At 41.6% G+C, this 19,896-nt stretch overlaps 12 protein-coding genes across 12 annotated transcripts; 6 read left to right on the forward strand and 6 right to left on the reverse strand.

Moving 5' to 3' along the window:
* Positions 1-8: 8 nt before the first annotated feature.
* Positions 9-2,324, reverse strand: SUV3 (ATP-dependent RNA helicase SUV3; the record flags this gene model as incomplete). The annotated part of the gene is made up of 1 exon (XM_018134167.1): positions 9-2,324. The coding sequence occupies one exon, from the start codon at positions 2,322-2,324 to the stop codon at positions 9-11; it is 2,316 nt and encodes a 771-aa protein (XP_017989561.1).
* Positions 2,325-2,428: 104 nt separating this feature from the next.
* TRM44 (tRNA (uracil) methyltransferase) lies at positions 2,429-4,021 on the reverse strand (the record flags this gene model as incomplete). The annotated part of the gene is made up of 1 exon (XM_018134166.1): positions 2,429-4,021. The coding sequence occupies one exon, from the start codon at positions 4,019-4,021 to the stop codon at positions 2,429-2,431; it is 1,593 nt and encodes a 530-aa protein (XP_017989562.1).
* Positions 4,022-4,562: 541 nt separating this feature from the next.
* PHO85 (cyclin-dependent serine/threonine-protein kinase PHO85) lies at positions 4,563-5,543 on the forward strand (the record flags this gene model as incomplete). The annotated part of the gene is made up of 2 exons (XM_018134165.1): positions 4,563-4,579; positions 4,655-5,543. The coding sequence occupies 2 exons, from the start codon at positions 4,563-4,565 to the stop codon at positions 5,541-5,543; spliced, it is 906 nt and encodes a 301-aa protein (XP_017989563.1).
* A 40-nt stretch (positions 5,544-5,583) lies between these two features.
* On the reverse strand, positions 5,584-6,603 carry AW171_hschr84617 (uncharacterized protein; the record flags this gene model as incomplete). Its single annotated transcript, XM_018134164.1, has 1 exon — positions 5,584-6,603. The coding sequence occupies one exon, from the start codon at positions 6,601-6,603 to the stop codon at positions 5,584-5,586; it is 1,020 nt and encodes a 339-aa protein (XP_017989564.1).
* A 346-nt stretch (positions 6,604-6,949) lies between these two features.
* On the forward strand, positions 6,950-9,550 carry SVL3 (Svl3p; the record flags this gene model as incomplete). Its single annotated transcript, XM_018134163.1, has 1 exon — positions 6,950-9,550. One exon carries the CDS (start codon positions 6,950-6,952, stop codon positions 9,548-9,550), a length of 2,601 nt encoding a protein of 866 aa, XP_017989565.1.
* A 260-nt stretch (positions 9,551-9,810) lies between these two features.
* On the forward strand, positions 9,811-10,293 carry EGD1 (Egd1p; the record flags this gene model as incomplete). The annotated part of the gene is made up of 1 exon (XM_018134162.1): positions 9,811-10,293. The coding sequence occupies one exon, from the start codon at positions 9,811-9,813 to the stop codon at positions 10,291-10,293; it is 483 nt and encodes a 160-aa protein (XP_017989566.1).
* Positions 10,294-10,451: 158 nt separating this feature from the next.
* On the reverse strand, positions 10,452-11,006 carry MET31 (Met31p; the record flags this gene model as incomplete). The annotated part of the gene is made up of 1 exon (XM_018134161.1): positions 10,452-11,006. One exon carries the CDS (start codon positions 11,004-11,006, stop codon positions 10,452-10,454), a length of 555 nt encoding a protein of 184 aa, XP_017989567.1.
* A 166-nt stretch (positions 11,007-11,172) lies between these two features.
* On the reverse strand, positions 11,173-11,730 carry AW171_hschr84621 (uncharacterized protein; the record flags this gene model as incomplete). The annotated part of the gene is made up of 1 exon (XM_018134160.1): positions 11,173-11,730. One exon carries the CDS (start codon positions 11,728-11,730, stop codon positions 11,173-11,175), a length of 558 nt encoding a protein of 185 aa, XP_017989568.1.
* A 185-nt stretch (positions 11,731-11,915) lies between these two features.
* On the forward strand, positions 11,916-14,897 carry ISM1 (isoleucine--tRNA ligase ISM1; the record flags this gene model as incomplete). Its single annotated transcript, XM_018134159.1, has 1 exon — positions 11,916-14,897. One exon carries the CDS (start codon positions 11,916-11,918, stop codon positions 14,895-14,897), a length of 2,982 nt encoding a protein of 993 aa, XP_017989569.1.
* A 126-nt stretch (positions 14,898-15,023) lies between these two features.
* MRX11 (Mrx11p) lies at positions 15,024-15,644 on the forward strand (the record flags this gene model as incomplete). The annotated part of the gene is made up of 1 exon (XM_018134158.1): positions 15,024-15,644. The coding sequence occupies one exon, from the start codon at positions 15,024-15,026 to the stop codon at positions 15,642-15,644; it is 621 nt and encodes a 206-aa protein (XP_017989570.1).
* A 269-nt stretch (positions 15,645-15,913) lies between these two features.
* Positions 15,914-17,626, forward strand: SSN3 (cyclin-dependent serine/threonine protein kinase SSN3; the record flags this gene model as incomplete). Its single annotated transcript, XM_018134157.1, has 1 exon — positions 15,914-17,626. One exon carries the CDS (start codon positions 15,914-15,916, stop codon positions 17,624-17,626), a length of 1,713 nt encoding a protein of 570 aa, XP_017989571.1.
* Positions 17,627-17,721: 95 nt separating this feature from the next.
* NOP4 (mRNA-binding ribosome biosynthesis protein NOP4) lies at positions 17,722-19,884 on the reverse strand (the record flags this gene model as incomplete). The annotated part of the gene is made up of 1 exon (XM_018134156.1): positions 17,722-19,884. One exon carries the CDS (start codon positions 19,882-19,884, stop codon positions 17,722-17,724), a length of 2,163 nt encoding a protein of 720 aa, XP_017989572.1.
* Positions 19,885-19,896: the final 12 nt, after the last annotated feature.

Genomic DNA, 19,896 nt, shown 5'->3' on the forward strand with positions numbered 1-19,896 from the left:
AAAGTGATCTAGTTGGTTTTCTGAGATCTATAAGTTCGGGGTGACTTTATAGGGAAACTTTTCTTAATATATGGATCCCTTTTTAGGAGCAGGAGCTTTTGAAACAAGATGTATTCACAGTTGTTGCCAAAGTCTATCGCAGACTCAATGTCAATAAAATAAGTAGGATACCTGATGTGCATCCACATAAAGAGTACTATAATCTGATGTAGCTCCTCGTAATTTTCAAGCGTCATGGTGTCATCTGTAGTGTATTCTGGATTCAACTTGTATAACGGTAACGAATAATCAATTATGGATCTAGATTCCTTTTTAGCAACTGTCTTGCAGAATTTCAAAAATGTTGACAAAACAAGATTCGACCTTTTGACTGGAGCATAACTTAATTTAAGCATGTCAGATACCGATAATTTTACAGAAGACTCAATCTCCTGCAGCAGTTCGATTTTCTTTGAAATATCACTCAATGAGAATAATGCATTGCTGGATGTCTTCAGGTTCTCTTCAAACTGTTCTACCAGCGCGGAGAGTTTATAACCAGTCGGATATTTAGTCATTAATTTTTCGACGACATTATCTGGAGGCCAGATACGAGCCGTTTCTAAGTAGGTGGTAGGTGTAGCAAGAGCATCCTTCACAGTTTTCAATATACTCCGATCTAATGCGGAAACATACCCAATGGATTTTTCACCGCTGTCGCTTTTAAATCTGCCTGCCCGTCCGGCTATTTGCTTGATTATTGGAATCTCTAACGGAAGCTGTTCAGTTCCATTAAATTTGCTATTCTCGAGAAATATCACCCTTTTAATAGAGAGATTTAAACCCATACCAATTGCATCTGAGGCCACTAATATTTCTGACTCGCCACTGTTGAACATAGCGGCTTGTTTGGCTCGAATTTCAGGTGGAAGTGATCCATAAACAACTGCCACTTTGAAGTTAGTAGTCCTTTCAATCTCCAGCTTATATTTTAGAATTCTCTTTTTAGAGAAGGCGATCAAGCAATCGCCAGGTTTTAGGTTTTTAAAGTTACGAGCTATTGGATTCGGCTCGACAACTAACCCACCTAATCTTTCATATTCCTTAACAACAACATTATCTCCCGTAACAGCTGCAATTTTATGAATTAACGGCAGCACACTTCCCTCTCCACAAACATGAATCTCTTTAGCTCTAGCCCCTAGCAGTGCATTCGTCCAAGCCCAACCTCTCTCAGTATCGCCCATCATTTGGATTTCGTCCAGCACCACAACGTCATACATAGTCGTTAGCGAAATCATTTCAATGGTTCCTGAAGTTAAGCCTGCCTTATTACCCATAGAGTCCAGGTCATCTATCATTTCTTCTCCTGTCGATAAATTACAGCGGAGGCCTTCTTTTCTAAATCTTTCATACGCCTCTCTAGCTAATAGTCGCAGAGGCCCCGCATAGTACCCTCGATTACATTGCTTCAGTTTCTGAAGAGCATTAAAAGTCTTTCCAGAGTTCGTAGGGCCCAAATGCATCACTATTGTACGCTTTAACTCTCGGGCTTTGGGATACCAGGTCGATGGATTACTGAGGTCTAATGGCCGATTCGCTAGACTAACGGAAGGTAACGTTTTAGGTAGGACTTCATTGAATAAAATGTGACCTAGGTGTTTTTCCAAAATATATTCGAATATGGCACTCTCCGTAACTTCTTCAATCCCAATAATTTCTGACCATTGCCTGTTATGTAAAAGTTTTATATTAACCAGTTGCTGGATGAGGTTGCTAACACGTCTAGGTTGTATTGCTTCGTCTAATGAAAATTTAAACGGAGCTCTTGAGTCATAATTCTCTATCTGTTTAATAATCTCTTCGAAAAGTATATTTAAAGCTTGGTTCCTAGCATCTAAGCTTGTATTATGCATGTTAGTGAAGGATGCATCATGCCGTAACTTATCAAAGGCCTCATTTAAACGGAAAACAAAGTTAGTAAAAGATTCTGCTAGATGCTTTGAAAGTTTTGGATATTGCTGTCGAGATGAAATGACTCGAAAGAACTTCTTTTGTTCTCTATCTGACGGTTCCAATAGCCACGCTGACGACTGGAATGGAAGCAATGCCGGAGACTGTGAATTAAATCGAAGCCCTCCTGTGCATGGAAACCTAGATATACGTAGTAAATATGAGGGCCTTCTCAGCATTAGAAAACGCTCGCCTCTCCTCATCGACCTTTGTTTGACTATTAACGATGTAGAAGATTTAAGCTCATCGGAGGTTTTTTTTTCATGTCCCATACTATGAATGAAATAATCGCTTACAAGAGTGAAAGAACAACGCAAATTATAAACTATCATAAATATACTGTTAACTGTTAATATGTTGAAGACATATATGCCTTTATTGTCTATTTTTCCATAAATTGTCTAGTTCCATAAATTGTCTAATACCATAAATTGCCTTAATGACTTCTAGATGCTTGCTTCATTAAAGCAATAGTGTTGGATACCCATCCATCGGCACCACCATCTTGAATGATTAACTCATAAACCTTACCAAATGGGAACTGAAAATTATGGTTTCGGTAGCCCACTAGTGCAGCATTTCTCGTACTTGGTATTCTCAGCATTTCTTTCTCTACATCCCACCCAACAGCTCTGGCAAGGTAGTCAACATGCTCTACAAGACCTGCATACATACTGTTTCCATGCTTGGCCACGGTTGCTTTAGAACATCTAAATCTTACCTTGGATCCATTTAGGCTGTGAGAACAGCATGGTATAACCATAAATGGGTACCCTAGGAGTGGAATCCAGCAGGTTAGTTCGTCTGAATGGTTGCCAATTATGAATGTATTTTCTGGAAACTCGCAAATATTGACATGAGATGAGTTTATCAAGTCGGCGGAAGAGTAGAGCATATTTACTGGAGCGAGCATATTTGGGGTTTGTATCAAGACGGGGAATAGACCGCCATTATGCTCTAGTGCTGGGTTTAATTTCTTCACTTCAGGATGTGGCCGTAGGAGGATTGAAGGCACTATTACTTGTTCCTTAAGGCAGTAACTGACTTCTTCGGAGTAGATTTCCCAGGATTTCCGTCTTCTTGCATCTATACCCATGCCTTTAAAGCCCTCCATAATCAAGATGTAGCAGAGGATACCGTTACCACAACCTAAGTCTCTGAATTCAAACTTGTCTTGTGGGTTCTCTGGCCCATAGATCTTCTTCCATAGCTCTATCAAAAATGCAGCAATTGCAATATCCTCGAAAACGTGTTTACCAGGATTTGTGCTTTCTACCCAGTGGTCGATGAGCCACCTAGAGTATTTGGTTTTCAGTTTAATATAGGTATCCTGGAACAAAACCTTGTCGACAATCACATCATGTTCTACTCTCTTTCTGTAGCCATTCATTGAGCCTGTAGAATGCCTCTCTGCAGTATGGAGTAATCTGCGTGCAGTTCTCACCATTCGACTTTCCTCATCTTCTAGTTCAGAGCTACCGCCTGGAAACGGTAAGTAATGTACAGAAAGCCTTCCAGCATGTAGTAATATGCCTACGGCCCCAACTTTTGGGATATAGAAAGGACAAAGCTCTGGATCGTCAAAGTGCGGGACATATACGATCAGCGATGTGTTTTTATCGCTTTTAGAGTTCATAACCAGGCACGTTTGGTTTATAATCGGATCCTTATACGGATTTCTTGGTATGAGTCTCCGCACAATCTCATGCTTAGTAGTCAATTGCAGCTCAGTGTCAACTTGTCTTGGTCTTAAATCATCAATATCTACCGTAATTACTTTACTGTCATTTATGACCGGGATGTCGGTGGACTTACTACGCACCAAATCTGAACTTGAAACATCATATTCCTTATTGATGAGAATATCTGCTCTCATGATCACTGTGGAATTGACATTTGGATGTTTTATCACATTATTCATCGCCGTTTCGAAATGCTCCTTCTGGAAGGGTACCTGTTCACTAGTGCTATAAACAGCCACCCATTTTGGGCCCAGAACACTGGGTTCCTTAACACAGTAATCTAACATTAATCTGGATTGATAACCGTCTTCTTTCAAAGCATATGTGGTGTTTGTATTAAGCGTTCTTGGCTATAGGAACCACGAATTTTTAATGCGATGAGGTCGGAAATTACGTACTCCGTCCAAAGAATTAAAAATATACTAAAATAGCATAGTTACATTTATTAAAAAGCTAGCCCAATTCATTGCTTTATTTCTTTGGGATGGTAATAAATCTTTCATCTCTAATAGTAGTTCTAGATCTCAATCAATGATGGTGTAATAGTCGACCTAGCTGAGTACACAGCATAAAAGGTCCCAGAAACGTAGAATAAGCCGCCATTATGGGTCATAGAGCTCAACTTAGACCCTGAATAGGACAAGACCCGATATTAACCACGCCAAGGGCCTTATTCCTTTATATGTATATCACTTTGTACGTTGTGGCTTACTTACGGATCTGGTTTTAGCGAAGATCTTAATGCTTGAACAGGATACACTGATACACTATTAATCGATAAAGAAGCATCTGAACGATTGATTTGCCCTCCGCTGTTGCTTTATACCAATGGTAAGCACCTCACAGTATGTTACTTTGGGTTTTTGGAGAGATCTGTAATAGATTAAACAATATGCAGTATGACTAACATCTCATTGAAGGTTTAAACAGCTGGAAAAGCTGGGAAATGGTACATATGCTACTGTCTATAAAGGGCTTAACAGAACTACAGGGCAGTATGTTGCTTTGAAGGAAGTTAAATTAGATTCCGAGGAAGGTACTCCTTCTACCGCTATTCGGGAAATATCTTTAATGAAGGAGCTGAAGCACGAGAATATTGTCAGGCTGTACGATGTTATACATACTGAAAACAAGCTTACACTGGTATTTGAATATATGGATAATGACCTGAAGAAGTTCATGGACTCTAGGGTGGATAGGGAGATGCCTAGGGCTCTGGAACTGTCCCTGGTGAAGTTCTTCCAGTGGCAATTAGTTAGAGGCGTTGCGTTTTGTCACGACAATAAGATCTTACATCGTGATCTAAAGCCTCAAAATCTGTTGATAAACAATAAAGGTCAATTGAAATTGGGTGACTTTGGGCTTGCTCGTGCCTTTGGGATCCCTGTGAATACATTCAGTAGCGAGGTCGTTACTCTTTGGTACAGGGCTCCAGATGTTTTAATGGGATCTAGAACATATTGCACATCTATTGATATCTGGTCATGTGGCTGTATTCTAGCAGAGATGATTATGGGGAAGGCTTTATTCCCAGGAACTAATGATGAAGAACAGTTGAAGTTGATCTTTGAGCTGATGGGCACTCCTGATGAACAATCGTGGCCTGGAGTGAGCCAATTACCTAAATACAACCCTCAAATCACCTCCTACCCTTCTAAACCACTTCAACAGCTCCTCCAGTCTAACACTAAGGAAGTTATTGACGACCAGGTTGTCGACCTTGCTCGCAATTTGCTACATTTAAACCCAGAGATGAGGCTCGGTGCCCAGCAGGCTTTGAATCATCCATGGTTCGATGAATATCGATAATATAATTAACATTATGTAGTTAAAGATGCAATTATACTGCTCAAAGCACGGCGTTGAAGCTCGGTCTTCCACCCTGTCCTAAAATTATCTTGGTCAGATTATTATCGTTAGCTTCTCGTAACTTTAACCAAAGATAATCGTCGGACAGTAGATCATTCTTACCGCAGTAAAACTTATGCACAAACTTTTCAACAATTCTGTACTTGCGTGAAAGAAGCGTTTCTTCCGTCGCTATAAGGAGAGTTGTAAGATTACTGATACTTTCAAAGAAAAGATGGTCAATTAGCACTACCAGAGGCTCCACCTTGTCCAACTGCAAATCGTGCAGTACAGATAAATGCAATATTAGGCTTAATGCATGAAAAAGGTGATACACATCATAATTTTCATTATTTTCGCGGAAGAACCACCGAATCACCTGTTCTACCAAATAAGCAACCTGTCGTATGACAAAGTGCCCATTTAGCTTCAACAACATCTGGTTGTAAACTGGAGGCTGTCTATCTACCTGGTTCCAGAAATAGATGTGCTTGTGCACATAAAATGCCTGTGGAAAGTCCCTCACTGGCCTACCTGTCTCCTCATCTCTCTCAACCTCGACGCTTGCTGTTGAACTCGTCTCCCCCTTTTCTCTAGCCTCTTGAATTCTCTTCACTTCGCAGTAAGCCTCAATCAACACAATCTCATCCAGCAATGAAGGTTTATCATTCAAGTGCTCTATAAACAGTAATCTGTCAAACACTTCGACCAGTAAAATTGGAACGCGCCTAGTATTCGCCGCGGTCGGAATTAATGCATTTGCATCGACAACGAAATTAACTCGAAAAAACAGTTCCACTAGATGTCTTTGAGGTTTTAGCACCCTATACAGCAGTTTATTGCACGTTGGCAGCTGTTTATTCCCACTGTACACGAATACTAGCTCAATTATATCTGGCGGCAAGTCATCAAACTTTAGGCTTCTTGGTAAACAAACCCGCTTAAAAGGCGGATAGTATACAACCGTATGATCATAATATTTTAGTCTACGAGTAGCATATCCTGGCACGACATATCCCATTTCAAAGGTGACCCATCACCTTCGCGCCCTCCAATCACATCCATTGTATGTATTGATAATCGTGCATTTTTTAAGAATTCCGGTGTCTGGCCGGGTAATTTGATTGTAGCAACCACCCACAAAGCGATGAAATTTTACTAGAAAAGTTCCGATACTTGAAACCATTAATAATCTTTACAAAGCTGGTGCTAAGATCCAGGTTTTACACTTCCACAGATAGCTAATTTATTATAGAGGGTGGCTATCGAGTTGAATCGAGAACTAGTTTTTGTTTTTCTGTGATTCTGTTGTGTTAAACATTTTAAATTATCTTTTAAATCAGTTTGCCACTGTGAACTAAAAACCAATGGTATTGTCGCAACTAAGAGTACTGACTATCGGACAAAGTCCAAATATTGCGTTTTATACATGGCGGTTGTCTCTTAGAGAAGATGTCGACTTGGTTCATGTCAGTGGTCACGTGGGCGATGGTGTGTTTGAGATGAAGACCGAGTGCGGGCACGAGACTTATAAGGTGAAGCGGGCTTTTGAATCATTGGATGTATTTATTGAGCAGCCTGACGCGGGTGTTTTTGATTTGGTGATTTTGAGTGCTAGTTCATTGCAAGAAATGTCCTCCATGGGAGTGAAATTGGGATCGGTTGTAAAGCCCAGTACAACTATAGTGATTGAGAGTTCCGGTTATGTATATTTAGAGCCGTTTGTGCGAATTAAAGCTGCTGATGGAGAGGTTCGGGTATTCTCTGTTGTCACTGATTATGATATTAGACATACGGGCGGGAATTCGTTTGCACAGTTTAATGCAAAAAGTAAGCAGCATATATATATAGGGCAGAGTGGAAAGCGGAACAAGAGTATCTCGAGCAAATATTCAAAGGAAACGATTTCGCACCTAAAAACGTTACAAGGTTTTTTCCAGAAATTGTTGCCCGAGGATGTGGTTGATCTTTGTAATTCCTCGTACCTGGAGTTCCTTTCACAGCAGTGGAAGCTGGCACTACCACAAATTTGTTTTGAATCTTTGCTTGTACTGCTGGAAGAGCTAGAGCCATCGAAACTTCAACATCAGGTTTTGGCTAAACCTTTGATCTCGGGTTTTGTAACGGAGATTATTACCCTTTCACGCTCAATGGGCGCTAAATTGTCACAACCATACGATAATGAAAGTCAGCTTTTCAAGCACTGGGTTAATATGAACAAAGCGGAAATGCCAAAACTATTATACTACTTTATGCATAGATATGCGCCAATGGACATTGACATGCTATTATTGCAACCAATTTTATTGGCAGATGACCATGGTATCAAGACTCCTTACCTTGAGTTTCTATATGCAATGATGTGTCAGTACCAAAAAATGAACGACGGTGAGTCGAGGTGGTTTGTGTGCTTGAAGTCTGCTAACGCGAAGCAGGAGGAGTTAGTGCAGCAGATGGAGGAACTCAGGACGGAAGCTGAAATGCAGGAAAAGGCCTATGTGGAGAAACTGCAGCAAAAGGATCGCGAAATGCAGGAACAAAGTCAGAGGTACTTTAATGAAATCAAAATGCTCAAATCCGAAGTTTATAGACTGCATGTGCATATGAATTCGGAAAAAAGAAAAGTGGCACAGGTAAAATCACAACTTGCCATAATGAAACTTCCAAAGCCAGACGGCGAACTATCTCCAGGCGTTTTTATGAATGGCCATGGTCCTAAACTACCACCTATAGATACTTCCGTGCCATCCAATCCAGGACGCGTCCCTGAGATTACCTCGCCCATTGCGACTGGCGAACAGCCTTCAAGTTGTGGACAACCTCCAGCCGCTGAACAACCTTCAGCTGGTGAGCAACCTTCAGCCGGTGAGCGGCCTTCAAGTGGTGAACGGTCATCAAGTGGTGAACGGTCTTCGAGCGGTGAACGGCCTTCGAGCGGTGAACAGTCAGCTACTAACGAAAGCTCTAGCACCCAAGATGAGAGTTCTCCTACTACACCTCTTCTAAGCGATCTGCAGGAGTTTGCAATGTACGGCATCATGTACAATGAATCAACGCCGGTTGCCTCTCCCTCTCCGAATGGAAAGCATACAGATGCAGGTTATGTTCCTGGCATAACAGAAACTATGAATAGCCAGAGAAAGCCCCTTCCTCCTGGAATCGCTCTCCAAGAACGCGAACTGGAGCTGAAGAAAAGAGAAGTCGAACTGCAGGAGCGCGAGCTAGAGCTTCAAAGAAGATTTACCCACCATCCAATGGTCCCTCTTCATCCAACTCGTAGATCTACCAATCCGGTCTTCAATATCACACCTCTGCAAAGACCCGTTGGCTCTGGCAGACCTACCCACCAGTATAGCCGCGCGAATAGCTTGGCAGGTATATACCCCCCACAGAGGACAGCTGTATCTTTACCGCACGGAACGGGAACTCAGCTCATCAAAAAGACGGATAGAAAGCACAGGCAAAACCAACTCAAAAACATCAAGAACGCCTCCAACACCGCGCTGCATGACTTCTCCATCCGCAGCGAGTCTCAATCGGGTGATTCACGCTCAAGATCTAATTTCCCGCAGCCAAAGACAGGTGCTGTACCCCCTTCGCCCTTCCCAGCGGCCTTAACAACACCAACCCCCTCGCAGTCTCGAGTCGTAAGCACCTCTTCCACTGAAGAAGTCCTTACCCCCAACACCGTGGCCCACAACGACCTCTCACAACCCCAAAAAAGCGCAGCAGGCAGCGCTCCACTTCTTCTGCCTTTGGGTCCTGCAACCAAACCAACTCTCAATGGCTATTCGACCACCGATTCTTCCACAAGCTCTGTCAACCTTAGCAATTCCTCCAACCAAACTACTTACCCAGCTAGGCCAGTAAACTCAGCGCTTGAGGGTAAGACTACCCCTCCAAGCAGTAGTAGCTCAGTTGAGAAGAAACCAAAGTTTAGCCTCTTCAGGAAGAATAAATCTAAGTAGTTTCACCCTACAATTACACTAAAAGTATATAAATCCCCACAACACTTGCAATCGGGGATATGTACCTCTAATACCAGTATCTAACGCTCGCTAGAAGGCTAGTCATAAATTACATAATGTCTAGTATCGGAAAGGGCCAATCCTTTTTTTCAATGTTGAAAAATTTTTCTATGCAATAGACATACTATAAACCAACAGTAATACTATTGGACTCAAAGTACTACCTTTATAACCTTCAAGCATCCATTTATACCCTCAAGATGCCCATTGACCAAGAGAAGCTAGCAAAACTTCAAAAATTATCTGCTAATAACAAGGTCGGCGGTACACGTAGAAAGCTGGCTAAGAAATCTACCGGCGGCAACAACTCGAATAAGGATGACACCAAATTACAAAGTCAACTTGCAAAATTAAAGGCTGTCACTATTGACAATGTTGAAGAAGCCAATTTCTTTAAGGAAGACGGTAACGTTTTGCATTTTAACAAGGTCGGTGTTCAAGTTGCTCCTCAACATAACACCTCGGTTTTCTACGGTATTCCACAAGAAAAATCCTTGCAAGAAATGTTCCCAGGTATTATTCCACAAATGGGCTCTGAGTCGATTGAGGCTTTGACTCAATTAGCTTCCCAATTGCAAGCTACCAAGCTTGGTGAAAACGCTGGAAATGCTAAAGATGAAGGTAAGGAAGACGACATTCCAGACTTGATTGAAGGCCAAGGTTTTGAAGCCGACGTCGAGTAAGATATTGTGTAGTGGAGCCGTTTGAAAAATGACTTTAAGTTGTGGAAACTCTAACGGTACATATATACATTTATGAAGTTACATGTATATATATAAAATTGATTCCTTTTACGCCGTCTAACCGGTTTCGGTGGTTTTTAAGCATTATCATAAATAGTTCAAACTCCTGCCCCGTTTTGGCGGGCTTTTTCTAGGATTTCGTTAATATCGCCTCCTATTGCTAACAACTTAAGCCTATTACGCTTGCATGTGAGAGTGTCAAAATGTCTTTTCAGTGCATCTTTCCTGGCAAATCCTTTGCCACATAGTGAACAGATATTTGGCAAAATCGGCAGGTGCACTTTCTCATGTCGGCGAAGATCGCCGCTTCGGCGAAATACTAAGTTGCACTTCGCGCAGTGGAACTTACGGTCCTCGCCAGAGGAATGATCGTCGCTTTTACATGTCGGCAGCGACACCTTGCGTTTTTTAACTGTATTCGAACTTACTGTCGAAACAGAATTTGAGTTCGATGAGAGAAGTGTGTCAAAGTAGTTCGGTTGTCCTTCGATACTGTTTTCGTAAGCTTGGTTGTGTTCTGAAACATTATTTGATGATGTGGACCTAATACGAGATAGTAGTTCACGAATAGTGGGATCAATCCTGTCGCTATGAAGACAAGTCTGCATAATAGCTTCCGCAGCCTGCTGAAAGAACAGCCTGTCTTCGGACATTATAATATGCGAGCATTCGCAGCCTGTATAGTTTCAGCTGCTTGAAGCATTTGTCTTGTAGTGAGAAGCGGCTTTGAATCCGTTCTTCAGCAATAACAAAGGTGTGTGTCATAGGTCACGTGACCCGGAGAGCCTGCTCCAACAACTGCTGACCTATTGCTGTGGGTCATATGGGGCCTAGATCTGGTTCTGATGGTGACCTGAAGCAGTATTGGAGCACGAGGCCGACGATACGGCATATGTTTCGTATTTCTTCTTCGCTGAGACCAGTCATGCGCGAGTAGAGATAGTACGGACAGCAGCCCAAACCCTGACACTTATAGTGACTAAACAGCATACAAGCTGTGATGGCCTTGCGTATGTCGTAGTGTAGAAACTGCAGATAGTTGATATCGTGGCGGCGGCAGCTATCCAGAAATTTTGCAGTTAAATCGTAAGCTGAGAGGAATTGACGTTCCGATGCCCTACTTCTGAGGAGCATGCAATGAATGAAAGTTACAATCTCATAAGGCTGTATTGGTTTCGAACGACTAGAAGCCACTGGCTCGAGCAAATCACCATAATTTTCTAATAAGTTTTGAACAAGATGATTTATAAGAAGGTTACTGCGACGCTCTTGAGATGAGATGTCCTTCAAGACGTCGATGTCAGGACCGGGACTGGAAGGAGGAGAGATGGTTGTACAGTAGGAACCCGACATTTGGTTCCAATTATCCGTTACCATGCTGCTAAAACGTCGAGATGAGTATATAAAAGAAGAGATGAGTATTATTTGGTGCGTATTTTAAATTTATAATCCTGTCGGCTGGCTGTATGCGGTAGTTTCTGTGCGGAATGAAAAATCTTAATAGATGCTTCGAGCATCTTTAATGGAGCGGAATAGAACTAACAGACGCTGGTTAAGGTTAAATGTGGGTGGTGACTAGGTGTTATTCTAAACATGCGTACCAAAAGACGCTGCTTTTGCCTAAGACTAAGTTTGCCAAAAGATCTTCCTTACAGAAGACCTTCGGAGAGCTAATATCCCAATCATCCGATGAGGTATATAAGCGACAATACGAAGAACTTTTGAAAAAGCTGTCTGCAATAACCGATCAAGACGAGAAACTGTCATTTATTAAGAATAATGTTTTTGTTTTGCATGATGGGCCGCCATATGCTAATGGCGATATTCATTTTGGACACTCATTAAACAAAATCTTGAAAGACATCATTAATCGGTACCATTTGATGCAGGGTAAATATGTTTATTATAAGCTTGGATGGGACTGCCATGGGCTTCCTATTGAGCTGAAGGCATTACGTGAGCTCAACGGACAAGTGGGCGATCTTTCCCCTACGAAAGTGCGGTCGCTGGCGTCGAAACATGCATCGCAAGCAGTTAAAAAGCAGAAGAAACAGTTCTGGGAGCTAGGTGTATTGGCAAACTGGGATGATTTTTATTGCACTAATGAAAAGCAGTATGAGCTGGACCAATTGCGGGTGCTTCAGAAGATGTTTGAGCGTGGGTTAATCAAGAGACAACGGAAACCTGTGTACTGGGGCACAGAGACTTATACGGCTTTAGCAGAAGGAGAGCTGGAGTATAAGGAGGATCATAAGTCGACTGCCGTCTACGTAAAGTTTCCTCTTACGAAGGCTTCTTGTGAGTTGTTGCAGACTCGATTAGAGAAGCTTTCTGGTGTGAACAAACCCATTAAGTGTTTAGCTTGGACCACAACTCCATGGACTCTGTTCTCTAACAGGGCTATCTGTTTCAACGAAAATATGTACTATACTGCCGTTGAAGCTGAAAATGAGATTCTTCTGATTGAATCTAGTGCCATTGACAGGCTAACTTGGGGTGATTCAAAGACACCCACAGCTGTCGCTGAACTATCGGGGGCAGAGCTAGCTGGACTACAATACACAAACCCATTAGTATCTGATGAAACGAGACCGCTGTTGCATGGTAATCATGTTGTCAGTGGTACTGGTACTGGGATGGTCCATACATGTCCAGGTCATGGTCAGGATGACTATGTGGTCGGTATTGCCAATAATTTAGAAGTCTACTCTCCTGTCGACCATGAGGGCAGATATATAATTGAAGAAATGCCTCAACATCTGCGTACTATTTTAGTTGGGGAAGATGGTAAACCCAGAAAGGTTCTTGATGCTGGGACAACGACTACAGTGCTGTCGCTGTTACAGGAAAAGGACATGCTTCAAAGTTCATATGACCACACTCATTCATACCCATATGATTGGAGGTCCAAGAAGCCAATCATTGTGAGATCGACACCACAATGGTTTGCCTGCTTGGAAGACGTGAAAAAGCAAGCATTGGAAAGTTTGGAAACTGTGCGGTTCTACCCAAGCCGTGGTCGTAATAGACTGTCTGCGTTTATAAAGAGCAGGTCTGAATGGTGTATATCCAGACAAAGATCTTGGGGTGTTCCAATTCCCGTGCTGCATAAGAAGGATAATCCTGATGAAGTGTTAATAAATGAGGAGACTATTGAACATATTATAAAAACCATCGAAGCGAAAGGAACTGATGCATGGTTCGCTCCATCGACAGAGGAAAACATGCAGTACTGGTTGCCGGAAAATTACAAGAAAGATGCACATAAATATATGAGAGGTAAGGATACAGTTGATGTGTGGTTTGACAGTGGCTCCAGTTGGAACTCCATTGTTCGTTGGTACAAGGAAGAACTAGGTCTAGAAAAACTACCTGAACCCCTCTGTAATTTATACTTGGAAGGTTCTGATCAGCATAGAGGCTGGTTTCAAAGTTCTGTCCTAACTAAAGTCTGTTCGACTGGTACAAGTAAGGCACCATTTGGATCTGTTGTGACCCATGGTTTCACATTAGACGAAAACGGCATTAAGATGTCGAAGTCAATTGGTAACGTTATCACGCCTAGTGATATCTTCACCGGTAAACCAAACATAGGACCCAGCTTGGGCATTGATGGTCTGCGTCTACTTGTCGCACAATCGGACTTCACTTCTGACGTTGCTGTGGGCCCAACTGTTTCTACACATGTGGCAGATGCCTTGAAGAACTTCAGGCTTACTTTCCGTTTCCTATTAGGGAATTTACAAAATAGCCAAGACTTTGTTCTTCTGCCATTCGATCAGCTCAGGCCAGTAGATCGTTATGTCTTGGCAAAGTTGAAAGAACTAAGTATTGAGACCAACAAGTGCTACCAGAACTTCAACTTTGCAAAGGTATCCACATTGGTGCAATACAATATGAACAATCTTCTATCTGCATTTTACTTTGATATTGCCAAGGACAGTTTATACTCCGACTCCTTGACTAGTATAAAACGGCGCCAGATACAAACGACCTTTTTCCATATACTAGAAGTATATCGTACCATACTTGGCCCCATAATTCCTATCATGATCCAGGAAGTCTTTAATCATCTTCCAACTGGATGGCTACAAAACTCTATTTACTCCCAAAAGCCCATTGACTACTGTCCTATGACCAGATCCTACTCAGGCGTCGATTTTTCTAATCATGAATCCATAGTATCAGAGTTCCAAAACAAGTTACTTGTGCTTCAAAGCTTCAAAAAAGCCTTTGGTGCACTTTCAGATGTAACCAAACCTGGGCAAGTTAAAACTACCCTATACTGTAACCAAGGTGAGCAATTTGATCCAGAAGAGCTAGCAGATTTAACACAGTCAGGTGAGTTCAATATTATACAAGGTGAGGCGTCATTATCAGCCAATGGTATTTTGGATGTGATAACCCTAAACGATGGGAACAAAATTAGCTTACTGGTAGAAGCAAGTGCAAAATCCAGCTGTCCAAGATGCTGGAAGCATAATTCGGAATCCGAAGGTCAGCTATGCAGACGTTGTTACGCCGTAGTCAATCCTGGAACTTAGAATATTTCTGGTGAATGCAGCCTCTCTCCCTGAACATGTCATTGTTAAAAATTAACTCTAAAATATAAAAACTTGTAAATACACAGTAAACAAAATCAACCATTACACATTCAGTAAACATTCAACATGGTATTAACTCTACCGTTGTTTTTTCGTCGTCAGTACTCTTCTATATCGATCTTCAGCAAACCGCTAATTTCCAGATGCTTGCCCATAAGGAACTCCAATATAATGGCGTTCCATAACTCCGCAACAAGAGCTTACACACAGAAAACAGTCCCTTCGAAGATCCACGCCTATATAAACCGTTCCCGAATCCTCACAAAGCTATTTTCCTACCCTCCAGCAGCTAGATTTCTTGAGGCTCTGCTACAAAACGGACCGTTTTCAAATATAACTGCCTTCTTAATTCTTCACGAAGTAACCGCAATTGCGCCGTTATTCTCCATCTGGTGGGTCTTATATGGATTCACAGACTTCGACGCGTCTATGCTTCCCTCATATATCACCGAAAAGATTAACCAGGGATTGCCATTTATAGAGAAGGTATGTGGCGAAAAGAGCGCTGAATTGGACAAGGAGAAGCTTGTCCTTACTGGTACATTGGCATATTTTATAGTCAAAGCTTTATATCCATTTAGAGTTCTCGCAAGTCTTTGGGGAGCTCCATATGTTGCCAGGTGGATGATCAGCCCATTCCAGAAATTACAGCGAAAATTCATAAAACGTGGAACAGGGGAACGTTGACCGTTCCACTGACCATCCAAATCATTCAAGATTAATATATAGAGCTATAAATCATATATCAGCCATCGATAAGGCCCTAGAACCTAGCTTGCTTCATAGCTGAGCCTAATATTAAAATTATTTACTATCAGTTTTCTAGCATGAAAATGAACCTGAACAACTGTAACTTGTAATCATACAACTTAGCCATTGACTAAATATTAGTAAAAGTGCAATTGCTTAGCTTTCAATATACGTTTAAATGACCCATACATGCATTGAAGAACAAAATGAATAACCAACATCATATCCAACAGAATAAGTTCTATTCCATCTCTAATCAAGGTCCAGGCAGAAATGCATGGTCTCACCAACAACAGCAGCTATTGGATAGTAAAGGTAATACAAACAATTCAAAATCACCGATGTTGATGGCGAATAACAACGTGTTCTCTATTGGCCCTTACCGACAGAGAAAAGATGCCAGTAGAGTATCTGTTCTAGAGAGGTTCGAAATTATTGGGTATATTGCGTCAGGGACCTACGGTAAGGTTTACAAGGCAAAAGCAAAATCTCCTGTTGCTGAAGATAGCAATTCTAGCTCTAAAAATGGGTTAATTAATGGTTCTATGTTAAATCTGGATAATAATCATGGTAATATTTCATTGAAAGACGTCGATGGTAATGTGAATGATAATTTACACATTAATGAAGAGGTGCTGAAGGACTCAATATCGCCGTCTAATAACAATGCGCCCGATCTTGGACATGGCAATAGAGGTTCGGGTAATTCCATGAAATTATCTCCTAAAAAGAAGGGCTCTACTCGATTTTACGCCATCAAGAAGTTCAAGACCGAGCGAGAGGGCGTTGAACAACTGCATTATATAGGAATTTCTCAGAGTGCGTGTCGAGAGATGTCGTTGTGCCGAGAGCTGGATAATAAGCACTTGACTAAGTTGGTGGAGATATTCCTGGAGAAGAAGAGTATTTATATGGTGTCTGAATTTGCAGAGCACGATTTGCTGCAAATAATTCACTTCCATTATCATCCAGAAAAGAGGTTGATCCCCGCTAGGATGCTGAAATCCATAATGTGGCAAATCTTGGATGGTGTTTCATACTTGCATCAAAATTGGATCCTACACAGGGATCTGAAGCCTGCTAATATCATGGTAACAGTGGATGGTTGTGTGAAGATCGGTGACCTTGGTTTAGCACGGAAATTTTATAACATGGTCCAGACATTATATACAGGTGACAAAGTTGTTGTCACTATTTGGTATCGAGCTCCTGAACTGTTGCTTGGTGCTCGGCATTACTCCCCAGCAATAGATTTATGGGCTGTGGGGTGCATATTGGCGGAATTAATTGGCTTGCGTCCTATATTCAAAGGTGAAGAAGCCAAAATGGACTCTAAAAAGAGCGTACCTTTCCAAAGTAACCAACTGCAGAGAATCTTGGAGGTTCTTGGTACTCCAACTCAACAAAACTGGCCTAATATCCACAAATACCCTGAGTATGAGCAATTGGCTAAATTTTCGAAATATAGAGATAACTTGGCAGTTTGGTACCAATCGTCTGGTGGAAGAGATAAAAGCGCGCTAGATCTCCTTTATAGATTATTGAAATACGATCCTATCACAAGAATTGACGCTATACATGCATTGGAACATGAATATTTCACGAATAATGATCCTCCAGTGGCTGAAAATGTTTTTGAGGGTTTGAATTATAAATATCCACCACGAAGGATACATACCAACGATAATGACATCATGAACTTAGGTGTGAAAAATAAGAATGTGTTCAATCCTCATAATACACAACAGCAATCGGTTAATAATGGCGGCGGGGCCAACAGTTCTATTGGTGGCCTGGGTGTAAACAGAAGGATTTTAGCTGCTGCAGCCGCTGCCGCAGCCGCAGTCCAAGGTAATAGTGGTAATATAACCTCTGGAAGCTCAAGTGCAAATGGCCCACGGAGAAAGAAGAAGCGCTAAAATCATCTTGTCTTTGTATATATATTATATATATTATATATCATGACGATAAATGACTCTTAGGTAATATACATGCACAACGGTACTTAAATTATTTATTTCTTGCCCTGTCTTCTTTTACGTTTGAAGCCAATTAACCTCTTAATATCATCCGAGAATGCACTGGTTTTAGAATCCTTAGCATCCTTAGATACCTTGGAATCCCTATATTTAGGGGAACCCTTAGTAGTATTAGAATCTTTAGACCATTTCTTCCTGGAGTCCTTGTTGCCTCTACTGTCACGATGAAAATCATTCTTTTTATGCATTTTAAACTTCTTGTTCTTGTCTGCAGCAACGTCACTTGGATCATCTTCAGCGCTTCTCTTGACTCTACCAGACTCCTTAGATTGCTTAATACGTTCTCTTCGTCTTTTCACTACGGTGGCATTTTCTAGTGCAAACTCGACGGTTAGCCTTCTCTGATCTATGCCTTCCGCATCGACTAACTTCTTCTCTTCTTCCGACACGCCAGCGAAAATTTCTTCACGAGTAACCCTATGAGCATTTAGCCATCTTAGTCCCATTAATGCCGATTTGTGATCCCTGAACTCTACAAAACCATATCCTTTGCTTCTACCAGTCGTTGATCCTTTGACCTCCATAATAATTTTTGCTTGCCTGATCAACCCACGTTTCTTATCCCTCTTCTTCTCGGCTTGGACTTCATCTTCAGACATGAATTTATACTTTTCTCTCGTAGATCTTGAGATCTCTTCCTTGGATAAAGGATGTCTCAAACCTTCTTTAACCTCTTTTGCAAACTCCACAACGGCATTACGAGCTAATATCTTTAAAGAAGCTTCGTTCATTGCTCTTGGAATATTTCTGATAGCTAATCTAGTCATTGAAACGTGCAATTCAGGGTTCTTTTTTATTTGCTCAACTCTTAGCTGGTAAGACTTCTGTCTAATGGCCATTTCTGCTGGTGTCAATAGCTGTGCTAATTTAGAACCCTCGACAATTTTACCTTCATTCATTAAATACAAGTTACGCCTGTCCCTTTCTGCAGGAGCAATACCAAACGCCTCTTTCCGATTAGCTGCATTACGCTCAGCATTCCTATTTGCAGTTTCCCTGTCTAGAGTAGGTGAGATCGAAAGTACTCGACCTTCGTAGACGTATTGAGGTTGCACATCATCACTAATAAGTAGAGAAGTAGAGCCGACTGCTGGTGCATTGTTGATGCAGTCTTCGTACGCTTCCTGTGTAGTAAATGCTACAAATGCAGTACCCTTGGCTAAGCCAGTTTCCTTGTCTAGAACAGGAAGAGCGTACTTCACTGGACCAAATTTAGAGAAAAATTCTTCTAGGGCCTCTTGCGTAGCATCGTAAGGTAAATTACGGATAAAGACGGAGTATGTTTCTTTTCTATTCTTAGGAGCATGTGGTTTCTCTTCTATATCTTCTGAAAGTTTGTTTGCCTCGACCAGATCATCCAAGTCAGCCTCATCCTCCTCATCTTCACTTCCTGAACTTTTTTCGGCCTCTTCTAGATCCTCTGCTTCGCTAGCAGAGCCAGTAGCGTCATCTTCATCTTTAGGAGTATCATGCTTCTCTTTGAACTCCTCCCATCTGTTCTTTTGAACTGCAAAATCGACCGCAACTTGTCTACCGTCGATCTTCAAGTCCTTACATTCTTCAATGGCCTTTTTACAGTTGGAAATCTTCTTCATAGTGACAAACGCAAAACCACGCAACCTGCCATCTGGATTCCTTGGAATGCTAGCTTCTACAACGGTACCAAATCTTCCAAAGATTTTTTTTAATTTATTGGAATCACGGCAAGACCAGGGCATATTCCTGATAATTAACTTTGGTTTTCCCTTCATAATAGATTCTGCTTCTTCTTGCTCAGTTTTCTCTTCTGGAACAACATCTTCAATAGACTCCTGATCTTCTGACTCTTTATCAGCCATCTTAGTACTTTCACGCTCCCTTCTCTTAGCAAAATGAATCTTCAATAAGCGACCTTTGAAAGCAGTTTTCCTACCAGCCGCTAAAGCGGCTGCAGTATCCGCTTCCACAGCAAAAGAGACAAAACCAAACCCTCTATTTACACCTTCATCGTCTCTAACAATTACGGCATGCTTAACTGGCACGAACTGTGAAAAGAAATCCAAAAACTCATCATCGGTAGCATCTGAAGGAAGATTACGCACAAAAAGCGTTTTCTTATCAATTTTTTGGTCCTTGGAATCATCTATAGTAGCAGACATGGTGATCAATGA

Source organism: Eremothecium sinecaudum, chromosome VIII, assembly GCF_001548555.1.
Source record: "Eremothecium sinecaudum strain ATCC 58844 chromosome VIII, complete sequence".
NCBI classification, from domain to species: domain Eukaryota; kingdom Fungi; phylum Ascomycota; class Saccharomycetes; order Saccharomycetales; family Saccharomycetaceae; genus Eremothecium; species Eremothecium sinecaudum.